General features: G+C 40.5%; 1 protein-coding gene across 1 annotated transcript in view; it reads left to right on the forward strand.

Annotated features, from left to right (window-relative positions):
* TMPRSS7 (transmembrane serine protease 7) overlaps window positions 1-21,754 on the forward strand; it is a 34,326-nt gene extending 12,572 nt beyond the window's left edge. The window contains exons 7-15 of the mRNA XM_023758697.1: window positions 2,786-2,892; window positions 7,274-7,410; window positions 9,986-10,093; window positions 13,390-13,500; window positions 14,526-14,642; window positions 15,529-15,700; window positions 17,716-17,984; window positions 19,695-19,831; window positions 21,587-21,754. Coding sequence (XP_023614465.1) covers window positions 2,786-2,892; window positions 7,274-7,410; window positions 9,986-10,093; window positions 13,390-13,500; window positions 14,526-14,642; window positions 15,529-15,700; window positions 17,716-17,984; window positions 19,695-19,831; window positions 21,587-21,754 — 1,326 coding nt within the window. The remainder of the gene's footprint in view (window positions 1-2,785; window positions 2,893-7,273; window positions 7,411-9,985; window positions 10,094-13,389; window positions 13,501-14,525; window positions 14,643-15,528; window positions 15,701-17,715; window positions 17,985-19,694; window positions 19,832-21,586) is intronic.
* Window positions 21,755-21,905: the final 151 nt, after the last annotated feature.

Consider the following 21,905-nt stretch of genomic DNA (forward strand, 5'->3'; position numbering starts at 1 on the left):
TCTCCCGAGGGGTCCCCACACTGTGAGAGGGCACAAGTGGGGCTGAGGGACACCCCCCCCCCTCCAGTGCACAAATTTTTGTGCACCGGGCCTCTAGTGTATGTATAAAATCATTATAGTGTGACATAGCAATTAGATGTAAGCAGCAAGCAATATACAGTTTGCATTCATTCAATATGTCATTACTAAAGGCCAACTACATGTTAGGCGGTATGCTAAACACTGGGATCCATAAAACTACACAAATACACACACACACAGACACACACACACACACACACACACAAACTCTGCTCTCATGGAGTTTACCATACAGTAGGGAAGATAGGCAACAAACGAGCAATTGAAATATGTATACTGTATGTTATATGGTTGTACCGTGCTATGGAGAACATTAAATCAGGGAAGGGGGCTCTGTAACTGAGAGAGTGGTGGTTAGCTGGGGGGGAGGAAGTCAAGAAATAGCTATCTTAAGTAAGATAGGGTAAACCTCAATGACAAGGGAACATGTACACAGAAATCAAATCTGAAAGACACGCAGGAACTAACCTTGTGCATACCTAGGCAAAGAGTGCTGCAGGCAAAGGGAACAGCTGAGGCAAAGGCCCTGAGGCAGGAGCATGCTGGCTGCATATTATTTGTGCAAGTCAGTTAAATATTTTATACTAATGTTTATTAAATTTAAATTTAATAATATTTATAAAATATGTACTTTTATCATACCTAAATCTGTACTTAGTGGTAATGTCCTGATGGCATGCATCCTTAAATTATTTTTATTGTTATCTCAAACATTTACAAAATAATTAAAACATTAAGGTGCTGGACTCTTGCTCACTGCCAGAGTCTTAAGGCCTCAGGGCTGCAGAATCTTAGAGCCTCAGATGACTATCAAGTCTGAAGGTTGGGGAGAGAATGAGGGCAAGAGAAGATGAAAGGAGGGGATGGGAAAGGAAAAGGGAAAGACAGAAGGACAAATATATTATGATCTTACTTATGTGCAGAATCTAAAAAAATAAACTGAACTCACAGATATAGACAAGAGAACGGTGGTTGCTAGAGGTGGGAGTTCGGCAAAATGAGTGGAGGTGGTCAAAATGCACAAACTTCCAGTTATAAAATACATAACTGATAGGGATGTGATGTACAGCATGACTATAGGTAAAAATAATATAGTTAATTATGCTGTATTGTATATTTGCAAGTTGCTAAGAGAATAGACCTTAAAAGTTCTTATTAAAGTAAAATAATTTTAATTATATGGTGATGGATTTTTGACTAGACTTACTATGGTCAGCATTTGCAATATATGCACATGTCAAATCATTCTGTTGTACACCTGAAACTCACATAATGTTTATGTCAATATACCTCAATACAACAACAACAAAAAAGATAGAGACTAGGATTGAAGCACAAAGTGTTACTACAAACTTAATTGTACAAAATGTTGTTTTCAAAAGACAAAATGAATAAAAAAGTGTTTTAATAAAGCTGAAAATAAATGATGAGCAATATCATACTAGGAAAATGTAAACAGAAAGAAAGCATGGAACACAACCTTAGTGCCAGCCAATGATGAAATCAGGGCAACAACCTTCAGTGAAAAAAGGAAGGCAACCTATAATTACAAAGAGGGCAGTCCACAGTGAAGATATAATTATGACAATTGTTTATACACCAAGAATATAGCATGAATACTTACAGATCAAAACCTATAGGACATATGAAGAAGAAGAAACAATCCTTAAATAAGAGATGTTAATTTCTTTCTCTTGGTTCATAACAGATAGTGGGAAATAAAAAATTAGGTTAAGAAGGGTATTAAACCATACAAATAATAAGGATATTATAAACACAAACATACGTGGAGGGAGGGAGAGAGAGAGAGAGAGAGAGAGAGAGAGAGAGAGAGAGAGAAATTACTTTCTTTTTAAAATGATCTTGGAGCATTCATAAATATGATCACAACAATTCTTAATAAATTAAACAATTAAAAGAAGTATAGACAATAAATAATCTTTTATGTAATTAGGATAGAATTAGAGAACTTGAAAATGGATAAACCAAAATTCTACTCCTTGCAAATGAAAGAAGTCTCAAATAATTCTTGGTTCAAATGAAAATTAAAACTAAAATTGTGGCATATTAGGCATAATGTATATGCATGTCACACAATGCCATAAAAAGTCAGTTGTGTGTGTGTGTGTGTGTATGTGTGTGCGCGCACATGCATACACACTCATATATACTTGTATTATGTAGGTAGCTCCCTCTCTTGTGTAGTCTCTTCTGTGAAGATCTAGGGGTGACTCAGTAACTGCCTTTAGGAATAACCAGGTTTCATGTGAAGAGGATGCTGACTCACTTCTCCTTTATCTAAAGAGTCTGAATAGTGCTTTGCATAAACTATGTCATTTTATCACTGAAAGAGGACAATGTCTACACTCATTAATAAGTGGGTGTTTTCAAAGTTAGGCTCATTTAGTGGGAGGAAACTGAAACCTACATATGATCTAATATCACTTACCTCACTCAGAGTGGGACCTACTGGCTGCTCCCTGAGCACCGGGCTGCCCACTTCCCTCTCCATCGTGTTCTCCTCCTCATCCGAGTTTGCTCAGAGTTAGTGGTCCACCCCACCACAGGCCACAGGGCACAAAGAATAAAATGGCCTTAAAACAGCAAGCCAAGGAAATGGGTTCTGAGTAAGAAAACCTTAGCCTGAAATATGTCCTTTAATTGAATAATATATATTTTTTTTACCTATGCTTGTTTTTCACAGACTCCCGTATCAACTCTTGGCATAGCACTGAAATTCCATAACTATTCAATAACCAAGAAGAGTGTGAAAGGCTGTGACCATGGATGGTGGGAGATTAATGAGCACATGTAAGTGGTTTCCACGTGTGAGGAATCCGATGAAGGGCCCTGCTCAGAAGTTCAAAGCCTTGGTATTCTTGTCTCCAAAGAGTACACTTTACTATTTACTGATAGGGAAACTGAGGAATACAGGAGTTAATACTTGCTCAAGGCCACTCAGCTCTTAAGTGATTAAGACAGGATTCAAATCCGTGCTTTATGGCTCCTAAGTCCTTGCTCTATGCTGCTGGGCTGTGAATGTGCACACTACATTTTACAAAAATAGTTTGGCAGATAAAGTCTTTCAAACTATGGAGTCATAGAGGAAAATCATAAATAGGAGTCCTGGTGGTACAACAGTTAGAAACCCTTAGCCAATTCTGTGCAGTACAAGAGGCTCAATTGGCCTGGTTATATCCTGAGTCTGGGACATGGGTTGAGGTTGATCAGAGAAAGGCTGAGAGAAATCTAGGTGCCTGGGATTCCCAAACCAACATAGTAGGTCCTCATTCTCATCCTTAGTTTGTCCTTTCCTTGTTGTTATTATTTATTTGCTCCTGAAGTTATAATAGGTCTTGTATTTTAAACTGTAGGATGCCCTGTCTTGGCAGCAGAATAGCTTCTTTGTTTACTTTGCGATAGAATCCTTTTGAAGTTAGCCTAAGGCCGTGGTCGGCAAACTGCGGCTCAAAAGCCACTTTGGCCCCTTGAGTGTGGCTCTTCCTGAGCCTTAGGAGTAGCCTAATTAAGTTAATAACAATGTACCTACCTATATAGTTTAAGTTTAAAACATTTGGCTCTCAAAAGAAATTCCAATCATTGTACTGTTGATATTTGGCTCTGTTGACTAATGAGTTTGCCAACCACTGGAAAGGGATTTTCCTTGCTAATTCTTTGTTCATCATTATTCCATGAATGAATCCTTTCCTTTTTTTATAAAAAAAATATTTTTTACTGACTTTTAGAGAGAGAGGATGGGAGAGGGAGAAAGAGAAACGTTGACATGAGAGTGGAACATTGATCGGCTGCCTCCTGCACACCCCCTATTTGGGACCAAGCTAGCAAAGCAGGCATGTGCCCTGACCAGGAATTGAACCAGAAATCGTTTGGTATATGGGAAGACATCCAACCAATGAGCCACAACAACCAGGGCAAAACCTTTCCTTTCATAAGGATTTTCCTGAACAACCACTTTTACTTTCTTGAGACTTTTAGATTTCTTGCTAAATAGTCATTGGTCCTGTCATCATTGGAACAGATTCTACCTGATTTAAACCATTCTTGGCTCCATTATTAAGATGTGCTTGGTACTCTTTTGGGCGTGTCTTTGAATTGAGGGTCTATTATAGCACAAGCAGAAGACCTGGGTTCAAATTCCAGCCCTGTCTTTTAGTAGCTACATTAACTAGGACACTTTATTTAACCTCTTTGACCTTCAGTTTATAAAATGAGATAATAATTCCTAGTTAATAAGGTGTTTTGGGGGGTAAACATTGAATGAAATAATGCATATTACACACCAAAAAATTAGCTGTTTTTATGATTCATAAGATTGTGTTTGAAATGACATTGAATGGACAAATACTATAGAATGTGTTCCAAGGCTTTAAGGATACTGCACTTTAGTATTCTAATTGATGTCTATAAAACAAATCTGTAGATATCTCTTGTAAAGTTGTATGCCTAAAATAGAGCCATTTTGAAAATGAGATACTCCCCCCAACCAAGTAGCAATTCCTACCACCCCAATTTCCATATGTGTGGAATCCAATGGAAGGCCTTACCCAGAGGAAAGGTTGGCCTAACCCAAATATGTTGCTGTTAAAGTATGAGGGGAGACTCCTTCCAAACATTACTAGGAAAGCCTTTGGCCTAAGTACTTTCCCTGAAGGGCCAGCTCTTCACTTTGTCCTGTGGGCTGGCTAAGATCCTATCACATTATCTTGATGCAGCTAAACCCTGGGATTCAAAATGCCAGCTCTTCCCATTATCAGTCCTTTTCATCTCCAAAGGAAAGGCTCTAATTAAACTAATTTCTGATGGTTTGCTGAGGGTAGCCTAGGGGTGTTGGATTTGTCATGGGAAGGAGGAGAAGGTAATTCTGACACCAGAAAGCCTACAGATCTTGAGTTGAGAGAACATGGCAAGGGGTGTGTATGCTCAGGGCAGCTTGAATGCAGTAGATGAACCCTGAGAAAATGGAAGGCCTTCCTACAAAAAGCAGAGTTCCTGAGGGGAAGGCTGTTGCTGTGCTGAAAGTGCCAGGGTTTAATATCAGGCAGAGTTGTGTCTAAATCCTGCTTCTACTTGCTTGCCATATAAACTTTAACGCATTACTTCACCTCCTTACATCTCAGTTTTCTTACCCATTATATGCCTGTACATGTAAACTTGCTCCAATCTTTTATTTTATTTTTTAAATTTTTGTTTCATTAGCCACTGACATGACTCATTACTGACTGTTCTTCTCTAAACTTCACCCCAAGCATGTATTCAAAGATACTTTTCCTCCTGACTTTTGAATATTTGAGTGAGGCTCATCTTTGCAAGATAAGCCTAGTATATGTTAATAGAGAACATATATAAAATCACTATGACACAGATAACAATCATCATGTTTTCAGAACACAGTTTGTATTCTTTTTTAAAAATTTAATTTTTAAATTATAGTTAACATTCAATATTATGCTGTATTAGTTTCAGATGTACACCATAGTGGTTAGACAATCATATATTTTACCAAGTGTTCCCCCTGATATTTCAAGTACCCACCTGGCAGCACACATGGTTATTACAATATTATTGACTGTATTCCCTATGCCGTACTTTCCATCCTTTTGATTATTTTGTAACTATCAATTTGTACTTCTTAATCCCTTCACCTTTTTCACCTAGTCCTCCAACCCCCACCCTTCCTCTCCGGTAACCATCAATCTATTGTCTGTAGCTATGAATCTATTTCTATTTTGTTTGTTCATTTATTTTGTTCTTTAGATTCCACCTATAAGTTTGTATTCTAATCCCAAGATGATCAACTAGAATAGTCTCTGGCCTCAAAAGCTTCACTTGGCATTCAGATGCTTCTCAGACACTGGCTTCCACTTGGCCAGGTGGCCGAGGGCAGCTGTTATCTCTTCCTCTTTTTTTTAATAAACCTTTTTTTAAATATATATATATATATATATATATATATATATATATATATATATGTTGATTTTTTACAGAGAGGTAGGGAGAGGGATAGAGAGTTAGAAACATTGATGAGAGAGAAACATCGACCAGCTGCCTCCTGCACACCTCCTACTGGGGATGTGCCCACAACCAAGGTACATGCTCTTGACCGGAATTGAACCTGGGACCTTGCAGTCCACAGGCCGACGCTCTATCCACTGAGCCAAACCGGTTTGGCTATCTCTTCCTCTCTTATCACAGGAGCTGGTTTGTTAGTCCATCAAGTCCTGAACATCAGCCAATTGCAAAAGTTTCTTTCTGAAATGCACATGAATGCTTTCCTCCTTCAAATGTTGAAATCATAGGTTAACTCTCTGCCCCTCCCACTGAATACCTGTGTGTGTTCCTGGAACACGCGTGCTTCCCAAGTGCTTTGGGGACCTGAAGTGATTGACAGTCACAGATTCCGGTGGAGGACATTCCCCCTCAAGCCTTGTGTCTTCTATTTCCTTTTGAGACCCTGCAGGTTTCACCCTGGGAAGAGCCTTACCTACACAGGGCAAAGGCCTAACTTATCATGGGCCCCTGTGTAATAAGACTTCATGTTTCACTAACCACAGGGCTCATATAATAGGAATTACTAACAGGAGGGACATTGTCTATTAGGTGATGACAAGTAAGAAAAATTGAGATAGAAAAATATTGTAGATAGACATTACTCCTTTGAAATTTTGCCAAGGACAAGCTCTGAAGTGTGCATCTGATTTTAATTTAGTTTGAAACAGTATTGTTCTCTTTTGCTTTAAGTGTTGCTGGGGTTCTTTGTATATTTTCAATCTGAGCTCATGTATTCCACTCTGCTCTATTGAGAGGTTTGTAGACAGAAGCAGGCAATATTGCGCCGTGATTTACACAACAAAATGAGTGGGGACCAGGAGAATGAAACCCATATTTCTTCTGAGTATAAGTGTTGGTGAGGAAAGCAAGGGGCGAGGTGACAGACAGGCAATGGTAATGCTCTTGTTTTATTTAGCAGAGGACATCTAGGGGGCAGACGTTACTCAATCACAGACACTTAGCTTAGAAAGGATAACTATAAGCTCCACCCTAAGAAATGCTTATAAAAAAAAAAAAGAAATGCTAACAAAGCCCAAGTGACCAAAGCATTAATGAATTCATGGTCAATAGGAATGCAGTTGAAAGACCTCAGACCCTGTATCTTTGATTCTTGTCTCCTCAGGTACTGTGGCTCCTACATGGATCACCAGACCATTTTCCGAGTGCCCAGCCCTCTTGTTCACATTCAGCTTCAATGCAGTTCCAAGCTCTCGGACAAGCCACTTCTGGTGGAATATGGCAGTTACAACATCAGTCAACGTAAGCCTGGGATCAGCGCCTTAGAAAACCTTAAGAAATTGGTGAAAAGGAGGCTAATACTTAATAACTCTAAACTTGGAGAATTTAAAGGAATGAAAACTGCTTTATTTCTGCTGTTTTCTGTTACATTTTTATTTTTATAATAAATACTACATAAATAAATATATATTTAACAAATATATATAATGTAAACTAAATATATAATAGATAATACACAAAATTACATATTTATTACTGCCATAGTTTAATTTATGAACAAATAATATAATTATTTATTATTGATTTATAAACATATTTGTAAAATAACATCTCACATTACTCCTAAAGTATAGACCAAGCCCATTTCTTTATTGGTCTTTTGCTAGCCAGAATTCTTTGTAAATACGATGTGTACACCAACATTTGGTGGATTGGAGACCAACAGTTGTGACTCTCTTTGGCCTCATCCACAGGGAGAGCTGGTCAGTCAAGGAGCGCTCAGCTACCAGTGGTCAGAATGTCAAGCTTCACAATGAGAACCACTGGAACAGTGACCAGGAAGTGGCCAATAGACAAAGCAATGTTTGAGGAAAGTCATTAGAGCTGGAGGGAGTAGATACTGACTTTCTCAGGAAATTCTTGATGTGTCAAAAGAGGGAAAGGCAGGGTTAATCATTTAGGACTCCATGAGGATAAGACGTGAGAGAAGGCTCCTATAGAGCACGTCTTTTTTTTTTTTTTTTTTTTTTGCTAATGCCCTATTTCTGGATTTAGAATAGTCCACTTCTGAATATGGGAATACTAGCATTTCCAGCAAGGAAACAGGTACATAGTAAGCCATCTTCTTTTTCAGGAACTCATCCTCTCCACTGTGCGCCATTGAGATAGTGGGGTCCTGACCATGTACTCTCCCCAACTCCTCTGTACAGAGAGTGTCTGAGTCTGTTCAGGCTGCTGTAACAAAATACTGCAGACCAGGCAGCTTGTAAGGAACAGAAATTTATTTCTCACATTTCTTGGGACTGGAAGTCTAAGATGAGGGTGTTAGTGTGGTTAGGTGAGGGCCTTTTTCTGCATCACAGATTTCTCCTTGTATCCTCTCATGGTGGAAAGGGCTAGAGAACTCTGTGGGGCCTCATTTATAAGAGCACTAAGCCCATTCTTGCCCTCATGACCCAATCACCTCCAAGGGCACCACCTCCTAATACCATCATATTGGGCATTAGTATTTTATTTTTTAAAAATATTTTATTGATTTTTACAGAGAGGAAGGGAGAGGGATAGAGAGTTAGAAAAATCAATGAGAGAGAAACATTGATCAGCTGCCTCCTGCACACCTCCTACTGGGGATGTGCCTGCAACCAAGGTACATGCCCTTGACCGGAATCAAATCTGGGACCCTTGAGTTTGCAGGCCAACGCTCTGTCCACTGAGCCAAACCGGTTAGGGCAGGCATTAGTATTTTAACATATGAATTTGGGGAGAGCGTACAAATATTCAGACCATAGCAAGGGAGGAAGGATTTATTATCCTATATAATAAAAGCCTAATATGCTAACTGTCTGGTCGTCAGGCCATCCGTTCAACCAATCAAAGCGTAATATGCTATTGATATGCTAAAGCTGCTCAACCGCTTGCTATGACGTGCACTGACCACCAGGAGGGCAGATGCTCTGACTGGTAGGTTAGCCTGCTGCTGGGGTCCAGCTGATTGGGACTGAGTAAGACGGGCTGGACATGCCCTGGAGCCCTCCCACAGTCCCTCCCTGGCTGGCCAACCTCCCGAGTCCTTCCCTGGTCCCGATCGTGCACTGGTGGGATCCCTCAGCCTGGCCTGTGCCCTCTTGCAATATGGGACCCTTTGGGGAATGTCAGAGAGTGGATTTCAGCCCAATCCTGCAGGCCAGGTTGAGGGACCCCACTGGTGTATGAATTCGTGCACTGGGCCTCTAGTTTCTATTATATGTAGCTATAAGCCAGGATTCATGAATCAAGACCAGGAATGGAATCTTTAACTTGCAATCTGATTGAAGTGAAAAAAATTATGGACTGGGGAGGAGGCAGGAGTCCTGAGTTTCGAGGCTAGTCACTAATTACTCTAGGTCCAACTTTCTAAGATCTGTGGTTACTCATGTATTTTGAGACAGAGATTAATTGAAAATATAAGTAAAGACTCCTCAGAAGAATGCATCTGATCATAGAGGATTCAGACCCCAGAGTCCATTCATATCCCCCTGGGGTGTCTAAAACTGCACACTAAGAATGCTGGGCTCTCTCAGGTACTCTCCAGCTTTCTTTGAGTCTTGTCAGAGAGCTGAGGCAAGAATGGAGGAAGTAGAAGTTTGACTGTACATGTGACCTGGCTGCAATGTTGACTCTGTTTTGGTGAATTTATTTGCTTTCTTTGCTCTCCTAAATTCTGCTTTTTTTGTTTTTCAATTATCACCTGTAACTTAGATTTGATGAAGAACTTATGTAATTACTACTGTTACATTGTCAACTCCTTAATCACTAATCACTTCATATTTCTTTATTAATATGCTCCAGTGATTTCTAGGGACCCACACAATATTTTCTATTTTTTAATTTTCTGCAGCCTGTCCTGTTGGATCTTTTAGATGCTCCTCGGGCCTGTGTGTCCCTCAGGCCCAGCGGTGTGATGGAGTTAATGACTGCTTTGATGAAAGTGATGAACTTTTCTGTGGTGGGTAATCAAACTTTTATTATGATTTTCATATGAATAAATAACTTCTCAGGGCCATTGTTGCTCCTGCTGCATATCCTGGGTCTTCGCAGCTGCTACCTATTGCTTCATAATAAACAACCCCCAAACTCAGGGAATTACAACAATCACTCATTCTGGTTGTCTGGGATGTGACTGATCTAGGCTGGGCTCTTTGGGTAGCCCAGCCTAGATCCTCAAGCACTGGGTCCTCTTGAGTTTGGTTCTTTGCAGGTTGGGGTCAGGTTTACTCCTCATGGCTCTTTTCCTCATTGACCTAGGGTGCTAGCCAGGGCAGTGATGAGAGCAAAGAAGGAGTCAGCAACATCACATGGTCCCTCTTAAATTGTGGGCTTGGAACTGGCACACCATCCCTTGTGTCATATTCCATCAGTTAAAGCAAGTCAGGTAGCTATGGCCATAGCCAAGGGACAGGGAGATTTATTCTGCAGTGTGGGGTCATGGCAAGGGATAGGGGTGCATAATATACCACAGGAAGTGGTGATCTGTGGCTAATAATTTAGTCAACCACAATCTTAAATATAACAATTCCATTTTATTTATTTATTTATTTAAACAATCTATTTTTAAAAAAATTTAAAATTATCTTTATTGTTGTAAGTAATACAGATGTACCCTCCCCCTGCATTGACCCCTTCTAGCTGCCCCTGCCCCCCACCCCAGGCCTGCATCACACTATTGTCTGTGTCCATGGGTTATGCATATATGCATACAAGTTCTTTGGTTGATCTCTTCTCACCCCTCTCCCCCCCCCCACCTTCTCTCTGAGATTCTTCCATGCTTCTATGTCTCTGGATCTATTTTGTTTATCCGTTTGTTGTTGTTGTTGTTTTTTTGTTTATTAGATTCCACATGTGAGTGAGATCATATAATACTTATCTTTCTCTGACTGACTTATTTAGCTTAGCATAATACTCTCCAGGTCCCTCCATGCTGTCTCAAAGGGTAAGAGATCCTTCTTTTTTACTGCTGCATAATATTCCATGGTGTAAATGTACCACAGTTTTTTATCCACTCATGTACTGATAGGCACTTGAGCTGTTTCCAGATCTTAGCTATTGTACATCATGCTGCTATGAACATAGTGGTGCATACTGGTATATTCTTTCTGATTGGTGTTTTGGATTTCTTAGGATATATTCCTAGAAGTGGGATCACTGGGCCAAATGGTAGTTCCATATTGCAGCCATTATGGCAAATGTTATGCAGTTTCCTCGAAAAATTAAATATGGAACAATCCTATATTAAAGCACAGTTCTTTCAGCTAGAGAGAATCTGCAGTGAGGTATGGAGCACAGGTTTTGTGAATGAAAGAACTGTTATTATTTTTTACTTATATAGTTTGCATCAATATCACATTGGAGATGACTAAGGGGTGGGGTATTGGATATTCCTATTTTGGGCGGAGAATATCTGTTGGTTTTCCATTACTCTTTGCACGTCATTTCTGAATCTATCTTCAGTTTCAGGAAGCAATATGGGGATGAAAGTTCACCGGATCATATGACACTATTGGTAACACTTTCTCCTGAGGATCCAGAGTTTAATTCAAATAATTGCGATGGTGAAGCTATTGAATCTTATTTATATTTTTGGAGAAATATTGTAGTTAATATAACTAATTGTGGTAAATTATATTCATAAAAATAACCTTAGACTCTACACTCCTTTTTTAATTGACAAAACAGAATAAAACTTTTTAAAAAATATATTTTATTGATTTTTTACAGAGAAGAAGGGAGAGGGATAGTTAGAAACATCGATCAGCTGCCTCCTGCACACCCCTCACTGGGGATGTGCCCGCAACTAAGGTACATGTTCTTGACCAGAATTGAACCTGGGACCCTTCAGTCCTCAGGCTGATGCTCTATCCACTGAGCCACACCAGTTAGGGCCAGAATGAAACTTTTTTAAACTTATAGTGCATTGAGCTTTTGAATCTATGGGGTCTTCTATTTACTAAGGAAACTGATCATTATAGCAATTGAGATTGCTTTTGTTTTTAATTATTATTATTCCTTGCTCAAAACAAAGTAATTATTGTTATTTTAGAATAAGGACTGTTTTTTTTGTGTATGTGTGTTTTGTTTGTTTGTTTTGTTTTGTTTTGTGTGTGTGTGTGTGTGCGTGCGTGCGTGTGTGTGTGTGTGTGTGTGTGTAGTTTTCTTTTGGTAATCATTATTTCTCATCATGCCATTTTGAGAGCTATTTCCTAGGCGTCAACTAGGTATTCTTGGAGACTTAAGGAACTATTTTAGAGCAGCAATGTCCTTTCCTGCCCCTCACAAGAGGTACCTCTGAAAAAAATACAATCAGATAACAAAAATGATAACTTTCACAGAACCAGAAATGTCTAAGAAATCATACCTTCTAAGAATGCCTGCTAATGCACTGTGCCTGTCACTTGTAAAAAGGCAATTTTTAAAAATACTCCAAAAAATTGTGATCGATTTACACTGGTATTTTCTAATTCAGGATATGAATCTCTCTAGATAAAATAATTTTAAAGAGAGTTTTCCTTACATATAGACTACAAGTCTATTATCCTCTAAGATTTCACATTCATAATTCATTCAACAAATCTTTCTTTTTAATTCCTCAACTGAGTATATGTTTCTATTAATTTTAGAGAGAGAAGGGGGAGAAAGAGAGAAACATGGATATGAGAGAGAAACATTGATTGGTTGCCTCCCAAATGTGCCCCAGTGGAATCAAACCTGTAAACTGGGTATGTGTCCTGACTAGGAATCAAACCCACAACCTTTAGGTGTAGGAGCAACACTCCAACCAACTGAGCCACCGGGTCAGAGCTCATTCAACAAGCCTTTAATGAGCACCTACTATTTGGACAGAGGCTTGAGGGATAGAGAAGAATAAGACAAAATCCCCAATCTCAGGACCCTCCCACTTTGTTTAGGAAGGTAGATAAGTTCAATTTAAATAATACCTGATGCTTTTTTTCCTTAAAATAAAATCTTACAATGCATTTAATTGTAATTAAATAAACAACCCACCAGAGTTCAACACGTTTACACAAAAGCAAAAACTCAGATCTGACAAACTCAAAGTGCTAGGAATTACAACGAAGTTTAAACATTTGCTTTTCTCCCTGAATATGTCCATTTTGAGGAGAACACACTTTTCATTGCATTTAAGTCATCTTAACCCTTTGAGCCTACCTGTAGAGGGGCACTTCTCGTCATCAGAGTCCAGTTGATGTCTCAGGCTCAGGATTGTTCTGTCTGTTCTCATTCTAGTGACTCTTAAACCTGCCTGCAACACCAGCTCCTTCAGGCAGTCGGGCCCTCTGGTCTGCGATGGCTTCAGGGACTGTGAGGACGGCCAGGACGAGCAGAACTGCACTCAGAGTAAGGGTTCTGGCACTCTGCTGTTCTCCCTATAAAACGCATATATATATTAATCCGCACCCAGGGATATTTTCCCATTGATTTTTAGAGAGTGAAACAGAGATGGGGGAGAGAGAGAAAGAGAGAGAGAAATCAATGGGAGAGAGATATATTGACTGGTTGCCTCCCATATGCACCCCAACCAGGGCCAGGGATCGAGCCTGCAACACAGGTACATACCCTTGACCAGGACTCAAACCTGGGACCCTTCAGTCTGCAGGCCAATGCTCTAATCACTGAGAAACCCAGCCAGGGCTATACAATTCTTTTAAATCAGAATCTAAACACCTCTGTTGGATTAGCATAATCAACTTATCAACTTGTCTCTTTTCCCAGGACTTTCTCAGTTTTCATACTGAAAATCTCATATCCTGGGAATCCTCTCCGTCTTAGACAGAATGGGATTGTTGGTCACTAACTGGGGTGGGGTGTTATGTGTGGGTGTGTGAATACTGGGAGATTTTCATTGCTTACTTGCTTTTAATGCCGCTCCAGACTGAAGGACAAGGAGGGAACTTGCTAAAAACCATGCCCCTGCAGAGACACACACACTGTGAACAAATGTGTGTAATTCACAGTCTGTCCATTCTCTCCCCCACCCCACTGCCCCAATGGTATAAAAAGACTGAGTATGGTGATGATTTTTGCTCCAAAATTTTCTTGGAAAACAAGATAATAGCAGAGGTCAAGACCTAAAGTCAATGATATGGCCAACTGCTTTGCAGCTCTTCTGCAGTGGAAGAAAGGTGAGGCCCTTGGATTGATTCTCAGCAGATGCGCCAGCCCACTGCCCACCCGCCTGCCTTACAAGGGCTCTGCTGAGGGGAAGGTCAATGAGGGACATTGCTTCTTTTCCCTCTGATGTTTCCCAGAGCAGCAAATTCCCAACCTGTGCTTAAGCCATCGTTTGCAGAGTTCAGTGTCATTTACTCAGATCTGTTTTTGGCTAAAAAAAACAAACCCTGTCTTCTTTTGTTCATTTTTAGGCATTCCATGCAACAACAGAACTTTTAAGTGTGGCAATGATATCTGCTTCAGGAAACAAAATGCAAAGTGTGATGGGACTGTGGATTGTCCAGATGGAAGCGATGAAGAAGGCTGCAGTGAGTAGCTAGAGTTCAGATTTCCTCTTCAGTTTTTTTTTTTCATCCCCTTCTTGGTGTAATTCCCCTGGCAGAGGTTGCCTCAGGCCCAGAGAAGAATACTGGTGAACTGAATATGAAATAATTCCTCAGTTTTAAAAACACTAGAATAGATTCCATCTTCTTTCTTGATAACAAGCACTAATGTTTATAAGGAGAACTTCACTTTCTAATAACTCTGATCAAGGGACAAGTTCTTAAATAAAAAAACCTATGAGAAAGAAATGCATACTGGCACACAGGGGATGACTTTGCTAATTATGCTTTACCTTAGATCAAATTTAAGTCCTGGTTTTTGCTTTATCTATGGTTTGAAAACTAACCTGCCATATGGTATTGTTACTTGTTACTATTGGCTGTGTGGCAACATGTTAACTCTCTGACCTTATCAATACTATTTACACCGGAAAAGAATTGCTCTGATAACCAGTGTTTCTTAATAGGTTTTCATTAGTCTTGGACTTTCAAATTGTTTCCCAAATGCTTTTCTCAAATCAGCACAACTCTAAAGACAGTCTCAATTCTGTTGCATTTGGAATGAAATCTTTTCCTTTTTCCTAACAACCCAAGCCCCACGGATGCTGTTCCTATCAGAGCAGCTGCTACTAACAGGTCCCCTCCTCCCCTCACATTATTGTGGGAGACTCAGTGCCAGCCTGCTTTCAGGAGGGAGGGAGTGGTTTGTTGGTGCTGGTTTCAGAAAGATCCACACTTTGCCTCCTATCTAGATAAGCAGATTTCAATTGCTTACCTGGTTAATCAGTCACAAACTCTGCACTAAACAGGACTTCATTCCAATTTGTTTCCAAGTCTGCCTTTAAATCACATGACCCTTCCTCTCCCAAAGGCTGCAGTGGGAGTGCCTCCACCCTCCACCGCATCATCGGGGGCACCGACACCCTGGAAGGGAGGTGGCCCTGGCAAGTGAGCCTCCATTTCATTGGATCTGCCTACTGTGGAGCCTCGGTCATCTCCAGGGAGTGGCTTCTCTCTGCGGCCCACTGTTTCCATGGAAACAGGTAGGGCATCTCAATCTGTACTGTGAAGTGGCACATTCAGACTACAGATGATGCATATGCCTTCATGTTGTGGGAAAGAGCTTCCTGTTGGTGGCATTCACTCATAATTGGTAGTTTGTGGGGTTTTTTGTGTGTGTTTTTGACACCAATTGTGTGCCAAACATTTCTTCTAGGAATTATTGACATTTAGAAAAAAGAACAACACAAAAGAACATCAAGAATGAATAGGTTTTCACTAAACTGAAGAACTAGGATAGGACTTTCAAGTCAGAGACAGGTTTGAGTGGTATATGAGCGTTTATTCCAACAACAACAGCAGTATGGAAGAGCAGCAGGTCATCCACAAAAACCTGCTCTGCAGTCCCCCCCCCCCCAATAAACCAGCTGCTTATATAGGGCAGGACAAAGTTTACATGGGGAAGTAGGGATTACAGACATGGGGAAGGAGGCAATGCATGCTGGGGCAGGACTCCATTGTTTGGGCAACTTGTTAATCTTTCCATGATAATAGGCAGTTCTTGAATGAGAATGGACCGAATTCTAGGGTTGACTGCCAGGTCCAAGGTTGACTGCCAGGTCCAAGGTTGACTGGAGTAGCGGGAGCATAAAACTCCCAGCTAGGTTAAAATGTCCTTTTTTTAATCAGAACAAGGCAATCACAAGGTTAACAGAGCATGATTCATATTTCTTATAACTATAGTTAGTCCCCAATATTCTATTTTTGCCCCTAACAAAAGAAAAGCTTAGAAAATAACTTCACTTAAAATGTAACCTTATTTGGAATCTACTGGATCTTAGATACAAAAATATTATTACCTTCTTATTCAAAAAATTTTAAGTGGATGGGATATTTCAACAAAGTTATACAATTAGAGTGTTTGCTTCTCCCAGAAATTACAGGATTCTTGTTAATGACTAAAACAGCTTTTATGTGACCATTAGTCTTTAATGCTATGAAACTGCTCCAAGTTATATGTTAACCTTCATACCCTTCTGGGTTGCCAGTACCACCGATGAGATGTCAGCTAAGCAAATTAGGGGTCACACTCTTTGAGTTCTGTCCTTATTTTACTTCCAAAGCATCCACGTTCTCTTCACCCCACCAGAGTAAGCCTGCTGTACTGGTGGAGATGAAAACCTCACATAGAGACAACAAGACTCTTCTTGATTTTTGTGGGAGGCCATGAGGGTTAGGATTAGAGTTCTGGAAGGACCAAGAAGGAGTGGGGCCCCCTGGGAATGGTCATGCCTGAGCAGTTAGAGCAGTGATCCTTAAATCTTCTAGCAAACAATAATTTCATTAAATCCCTGCTTATAGCACTTTGAGTTCTAATCTATCTGGTTATTTATATCATTGGAATTTGGCAAAAGGATTCCCAGACCACTGTCTTACTGGCCCTGGCTGCCTCCATCGAAGACTATTGTTAGTATCACTAGGAAGAGTATAACATTCATTCTAGTCACTAACGTTCTTGACCTGTGTGTGGATTATGAAATACCAGTGGCAAGAAAATTTCCAACATTTCCTTAGGATGTTGCTGGTGCATACTAGGAGCTATCATTCACCACCCTCACTACACCTTACTCTAGCTCTGGTTTGTTTTTTTTTAAATATATTTTATTGATTTTTTACAGAGAGGAAGGGAGAGAGATAGAGAGTTAGAAACATCGATGAGAGAGAAACATCGATCAGCTGCCTCCTGCACATCTCCCACTGGGGATGTGTGCGCAACCCAGGTACATGCCCTTGACCGGAATCGAACCTGGGACCCCTCAGTCCGCAGGCCAACGCTCTATCCACTGAGCCAAACCGGTTTCGGCTAGCTCTGGTTTTAATATGGAGACCAGAGAGCCTCAGAGCAGTTGTGCTTCTTGCCATGTCTGTGGACAGAGCCAGCGACTGTGATAGGGAATGAAAGTCAGACCTCCCTTTGCTCATCTGTCTGTGGAGTACTTGTTTCACCATGTCTGGTTCATTAAGCCACTGACTTCGTGCCTGGTTCCTTTTCTACCAGGCTGTCAGACCCGACGCCATGGACCGCTCACCTGGGCATGTATGTGCAGGGGAATGCCAAGTTTGTCTCCCCCGTAAGAAGAATTGTGGTCCACGAGTACTATAACAGCCAGACCTTCGACTATGATATTGCCTTGCTACAGCTCAGTGTCGCCTGGCCTGAGACCCTGAAACAGCTCATTCAGCCAATATGCATCCCTCCCGCTGGCCAGAAAGTGCGCAGTGGGGAAAAGTGCTGGGTGACCGGCTGGGGGCGAAGGCACGAAGCAGGTGTGTGTATGGGTGAACGGCCATGCTCTTCCCTCCAGATAAGAATAACTTGTGCTGATCTAGTGCTTAGGGGCTCATAGAGGGGGTTCTTATAGATGGTCTCCATTGAGCCTCCTAATAACTCTGAGAGGTAGAATGGAGGAACGTATCATTATTCCTGTTTTATGATGCTTTCCATGTATCCCCAAAAGAAACAGGTGCAAGGCAGGATTGAAAAGATAGCCTTTCAGACTCTGAGGGGTTTGCAAAGTTTTCCACTAAAAATAGGAATAAATTCCTCCTTCTTTCTGGGTTCCCTTTTCATCCAAAGAAGTGATTCATCTTCATAAAGGAGAAAGAAAGAACACACACACACACACACACACACACACACACACACACACACACACCCTACTGTGTCAACTCCTAGACAACTGTTTGGAGGATTATACAAGTATGTCTTGCACAGGGACATCTGGTTGAGGTACTGAGAGTGAGGGCTGAAATCCAGCCTGCTCTTGGCTCTCCAGACTGCACATTCAGGCCTGGGGATGGCTTTTTACATTTCCTTTACCCAGGAGGGGCATCTTTTTCATTACTCACAAAAGTGTGAGTATATGAGGGTAGCCATACATCTAATCTGCCAAGGTTTGTCATGGTCTAGGAGTCATGGTCGGTTCTAAATATACTAATATAGTGAAGAGAAAAGTCCATAACTTAAGGTGAACACCTCTCCAAGGATTAGTGCTAATACTTTCCCTTGAGCTCCCAACCATCTCAGATTCCCTTGTAGGCGTTCCCACAGGTTTAGGACAGTGGTCGGCAGACTGCGGCTCGAGAGCCACATGCGGCTCTTTGGCCCCTTGAGTGTGGCTTTTCCACAAAATACCACGTGCAGGCGCACATGTACAGTGTGATTGAAACTTCGTGGCCCACGCGCAGAAGTCGGTATTTTGTGGAAGAGCCACACTCAAGGGGCCAAAGAGCCGCATGTGGCTCGTGAGCTGCAGTTTGCCGACCACTGGGACATTCTCTAAAGATTCACTGGGCAGCTTCTCAAGTGCTCACTGCCTTCATTTACTTATTGAAGTTATGATGTTCACCACCAGTTTGGGCCTGCTGAGGTCTCAGTAGATTCAACGGGGAAGTCGGCTAACTGCTTGAACACTTACAACCTCTCAGGACTTTAATGTATTATCCTAAAGCACAAGAGGAAAGAGTCTACTCAACCAACTTATCAGGAGACAGTTTCTGCACAAACATGAGTGTATATGTGTATTTTTCTGAGTCATCTTAGCCAGATAGGTTAAAAAGGAAGTGGAAAGGCTATATCCAAAATGTTACGTTTTTACGGTTTCTAAGAAACTCCCATATATCAGTTACGCTGCTCCATTTGGCTAGTAAGTGTTGGTAATGATGGTTGCTGACTCACAGTCCTACTGAAAGCAGGAGGACATGGTGAAGGAGTATGGTAGTAGCTCAGGTGAGCGAGTCAGACCTTGGGTTTGAATCCTGCTCTGTTACTTGCTAGTTGTGTGCCACTGGGCAAGTCCTTTAACCTCCTAAGCCTCCCAGTCTTCATTAGGAACGTGGGGATCATAATAGAATGTATCTAAAAAATTGTTATTGAGGTTATTGAGCATAAAAGGAGTTAATGTGAGTACATTGTTTAATAAAAACCTGATTAAGTATAGTAATTTCCATGATTTCTGCCTCCAACGTGTTTTTCAGACAATAAAGGCTCCCCTGTTTTGCAACAAGCAGAGGTAGAGCTCATTGACCAAACCCTCTGTGTTTCCACCTATGGGATCATTACTTCGCGGATGCTCTGTGCGGGCGTCATGTCCGGCAAGAGAGATGCTTGCAGAGTAAGTCATCTTACCGTTCCCTTGCTTAACATGTCATACTTTCCATAAATGCTTTCACATTTGGTCTACACAACACTGGGAAATACATAACTAGGGCTGGTGCTTCACTTAATTCAGATGTTAATTATAATCAATGGTCTAATATCACAGAAAGATGATTATATAATTGGGTCTATAAAACTCAGTTTTCCAGTCCCAATGTAGTTTCCTTCAACATTAAGAGAACGAGGTCAGCATTTAGCATTCTTCCATGATTTTCTTAAAACCAAAAACTACAAAACAAAGCAATATGCACACACACACACACACACACACACTATTAGAATTGCTACTGATTTCCTTAGCAGCAAGCATTTATCTTCTGAAAACAAGGGTTTTATTCACTTACTCCTTTGACACAGGTTGTGGGAAACGAAAGAGGAGTGGGAGAGGTGACAAAGGACACTCATTTGTTTGCCTCTGTCACTTCTTGACAGTGGTAAGGTTGGAGGTAACTTTTGGGGGACAATGCTCTGAGCCTCAGATTCTAATCTCTGCAGTTATCTAAATGATTTCCAAAAAGTGAACAGGTAATTTAGAGGATGAGGAAGACAATGGGACTTGTTCCCACATCTTTCCACCACCTTAGCCACCATGCCATAACGACTCATAATAGTGATTTCTGTCTTCTGAGCTCCTATTTTGTGGCAAGCCCTATGCTAGGTCCTTGGTATAGAATAATTCAAATAAAGCTTTTATCCTCATTTTACAGAAGAGGGAACTGGGGCACAGAGAGGGTAAATAAATTACCCAAGATCACACAGCTAGTCAGTAAATACTGGCCTGGGATTTGAACCCTTATTTCTCTAATGCTAAAACTATTGTATTCTGGGTGCTTACTGCAGCTAGTCAATTATATTGTCCTGTTCCACCTAACCACCAGGGTTTACAGACGTGGCAACAATTTCAAAAATTTTCTGACTCAACTAGTCAGAATTTACCTAAATCAGGTTTAGAATTATGGGGATGGAATACAGGAGAAAATTTGAACTACTTTTTTTTTTTATCTTTGCTTCTGAGTAAGTTATAGTTTTTCTTATTCTCCAAAATGAGAAAATAAATATCCAAACATTATAATTTAAATGATGAATACTGTAGGAATTATTTTAAACTTTGTATTATTTCAGTCTTTGCTTTATGGAGTTGAGATATCAGAAGGGACCCTCAAGTGAGGGTGATTTGTTTCTGAGAGCTGCCAGCCAGTGATCCTTAGGGCTACCTCATTGGACCTGGCTAACTAAACAGGGTCTCTTGTACTTTCTTCCTTGGGACTATGAGCCAACCACTGAAGGTACATGGCCTAGAGGTAGAGGTTAACCTTCCAAGGTAACAATGCCTCATAAGATTATTGTGAAGATTAAATGACCCAAAACAGAGCTTAGCACATAGCTCACATTAAATGTTAGCTATTATTAGTATCATTATTACTATTGAGGTTCATTATTTGTTTGGAGGTTTATGAGAGTTGTTTCCCCTGCAAGAATATTCTAATGTTAGTTCTGGCCTGAAGAATCAAATTTCTTGTGATGAATACAGAATTTTGATTATAAGGAAAATAATTCTAAAATGATATTGGGAGTTTCACATTATTTCTTGACACTTGTCCAAACTGCATAATAATTAGTACAGCAAAAACCTGTCAGAATGGGAGTGTTGAATACAGTCCATTAGATACATTACAAATGTACTTCATACTTACATTATCTTCTTGTGTAGGGAGATTCGGGTGGACCATTGTCTTGTCGAAGAAAAAGTGATGGAAAATGGATTTTGACTGGCATTGTTAGCTGGGGACATGGATGCGGAAGACCAAACTTTCCTGGTGTTTACACGAGGGTGTCAAACTTTGTTTCCTGGATTCATAAATATGTCCCTCTTTTGTAATAGTACAAGTTGGATTTTTGACTGTAATTTATATGATAGGTTATTTTAAAAAGAATGGAGTAATTACAAATAAAATTATACAACCAATTTTTTTCTTGAGCAAGCTTCAGATTGCATACATTTGTTATTTATTAAAAAGCAGAGAGATGTA

The sequence above is a fragment of the Myotis lucifugus genome, unplaced genomic scaffold (genome assembly GCF_000147115.1).
Source record: "Myotis lucifugus unplaced genomic scaffold, Myoluc2.0 scaffold_137, whole genome shotgun sequence".
NCBI lineage: Eukaryota > Metazoa > Chordata > Mammalia > Chiroptera > Vespertilionidae > Myotis > Myotis lucifugus.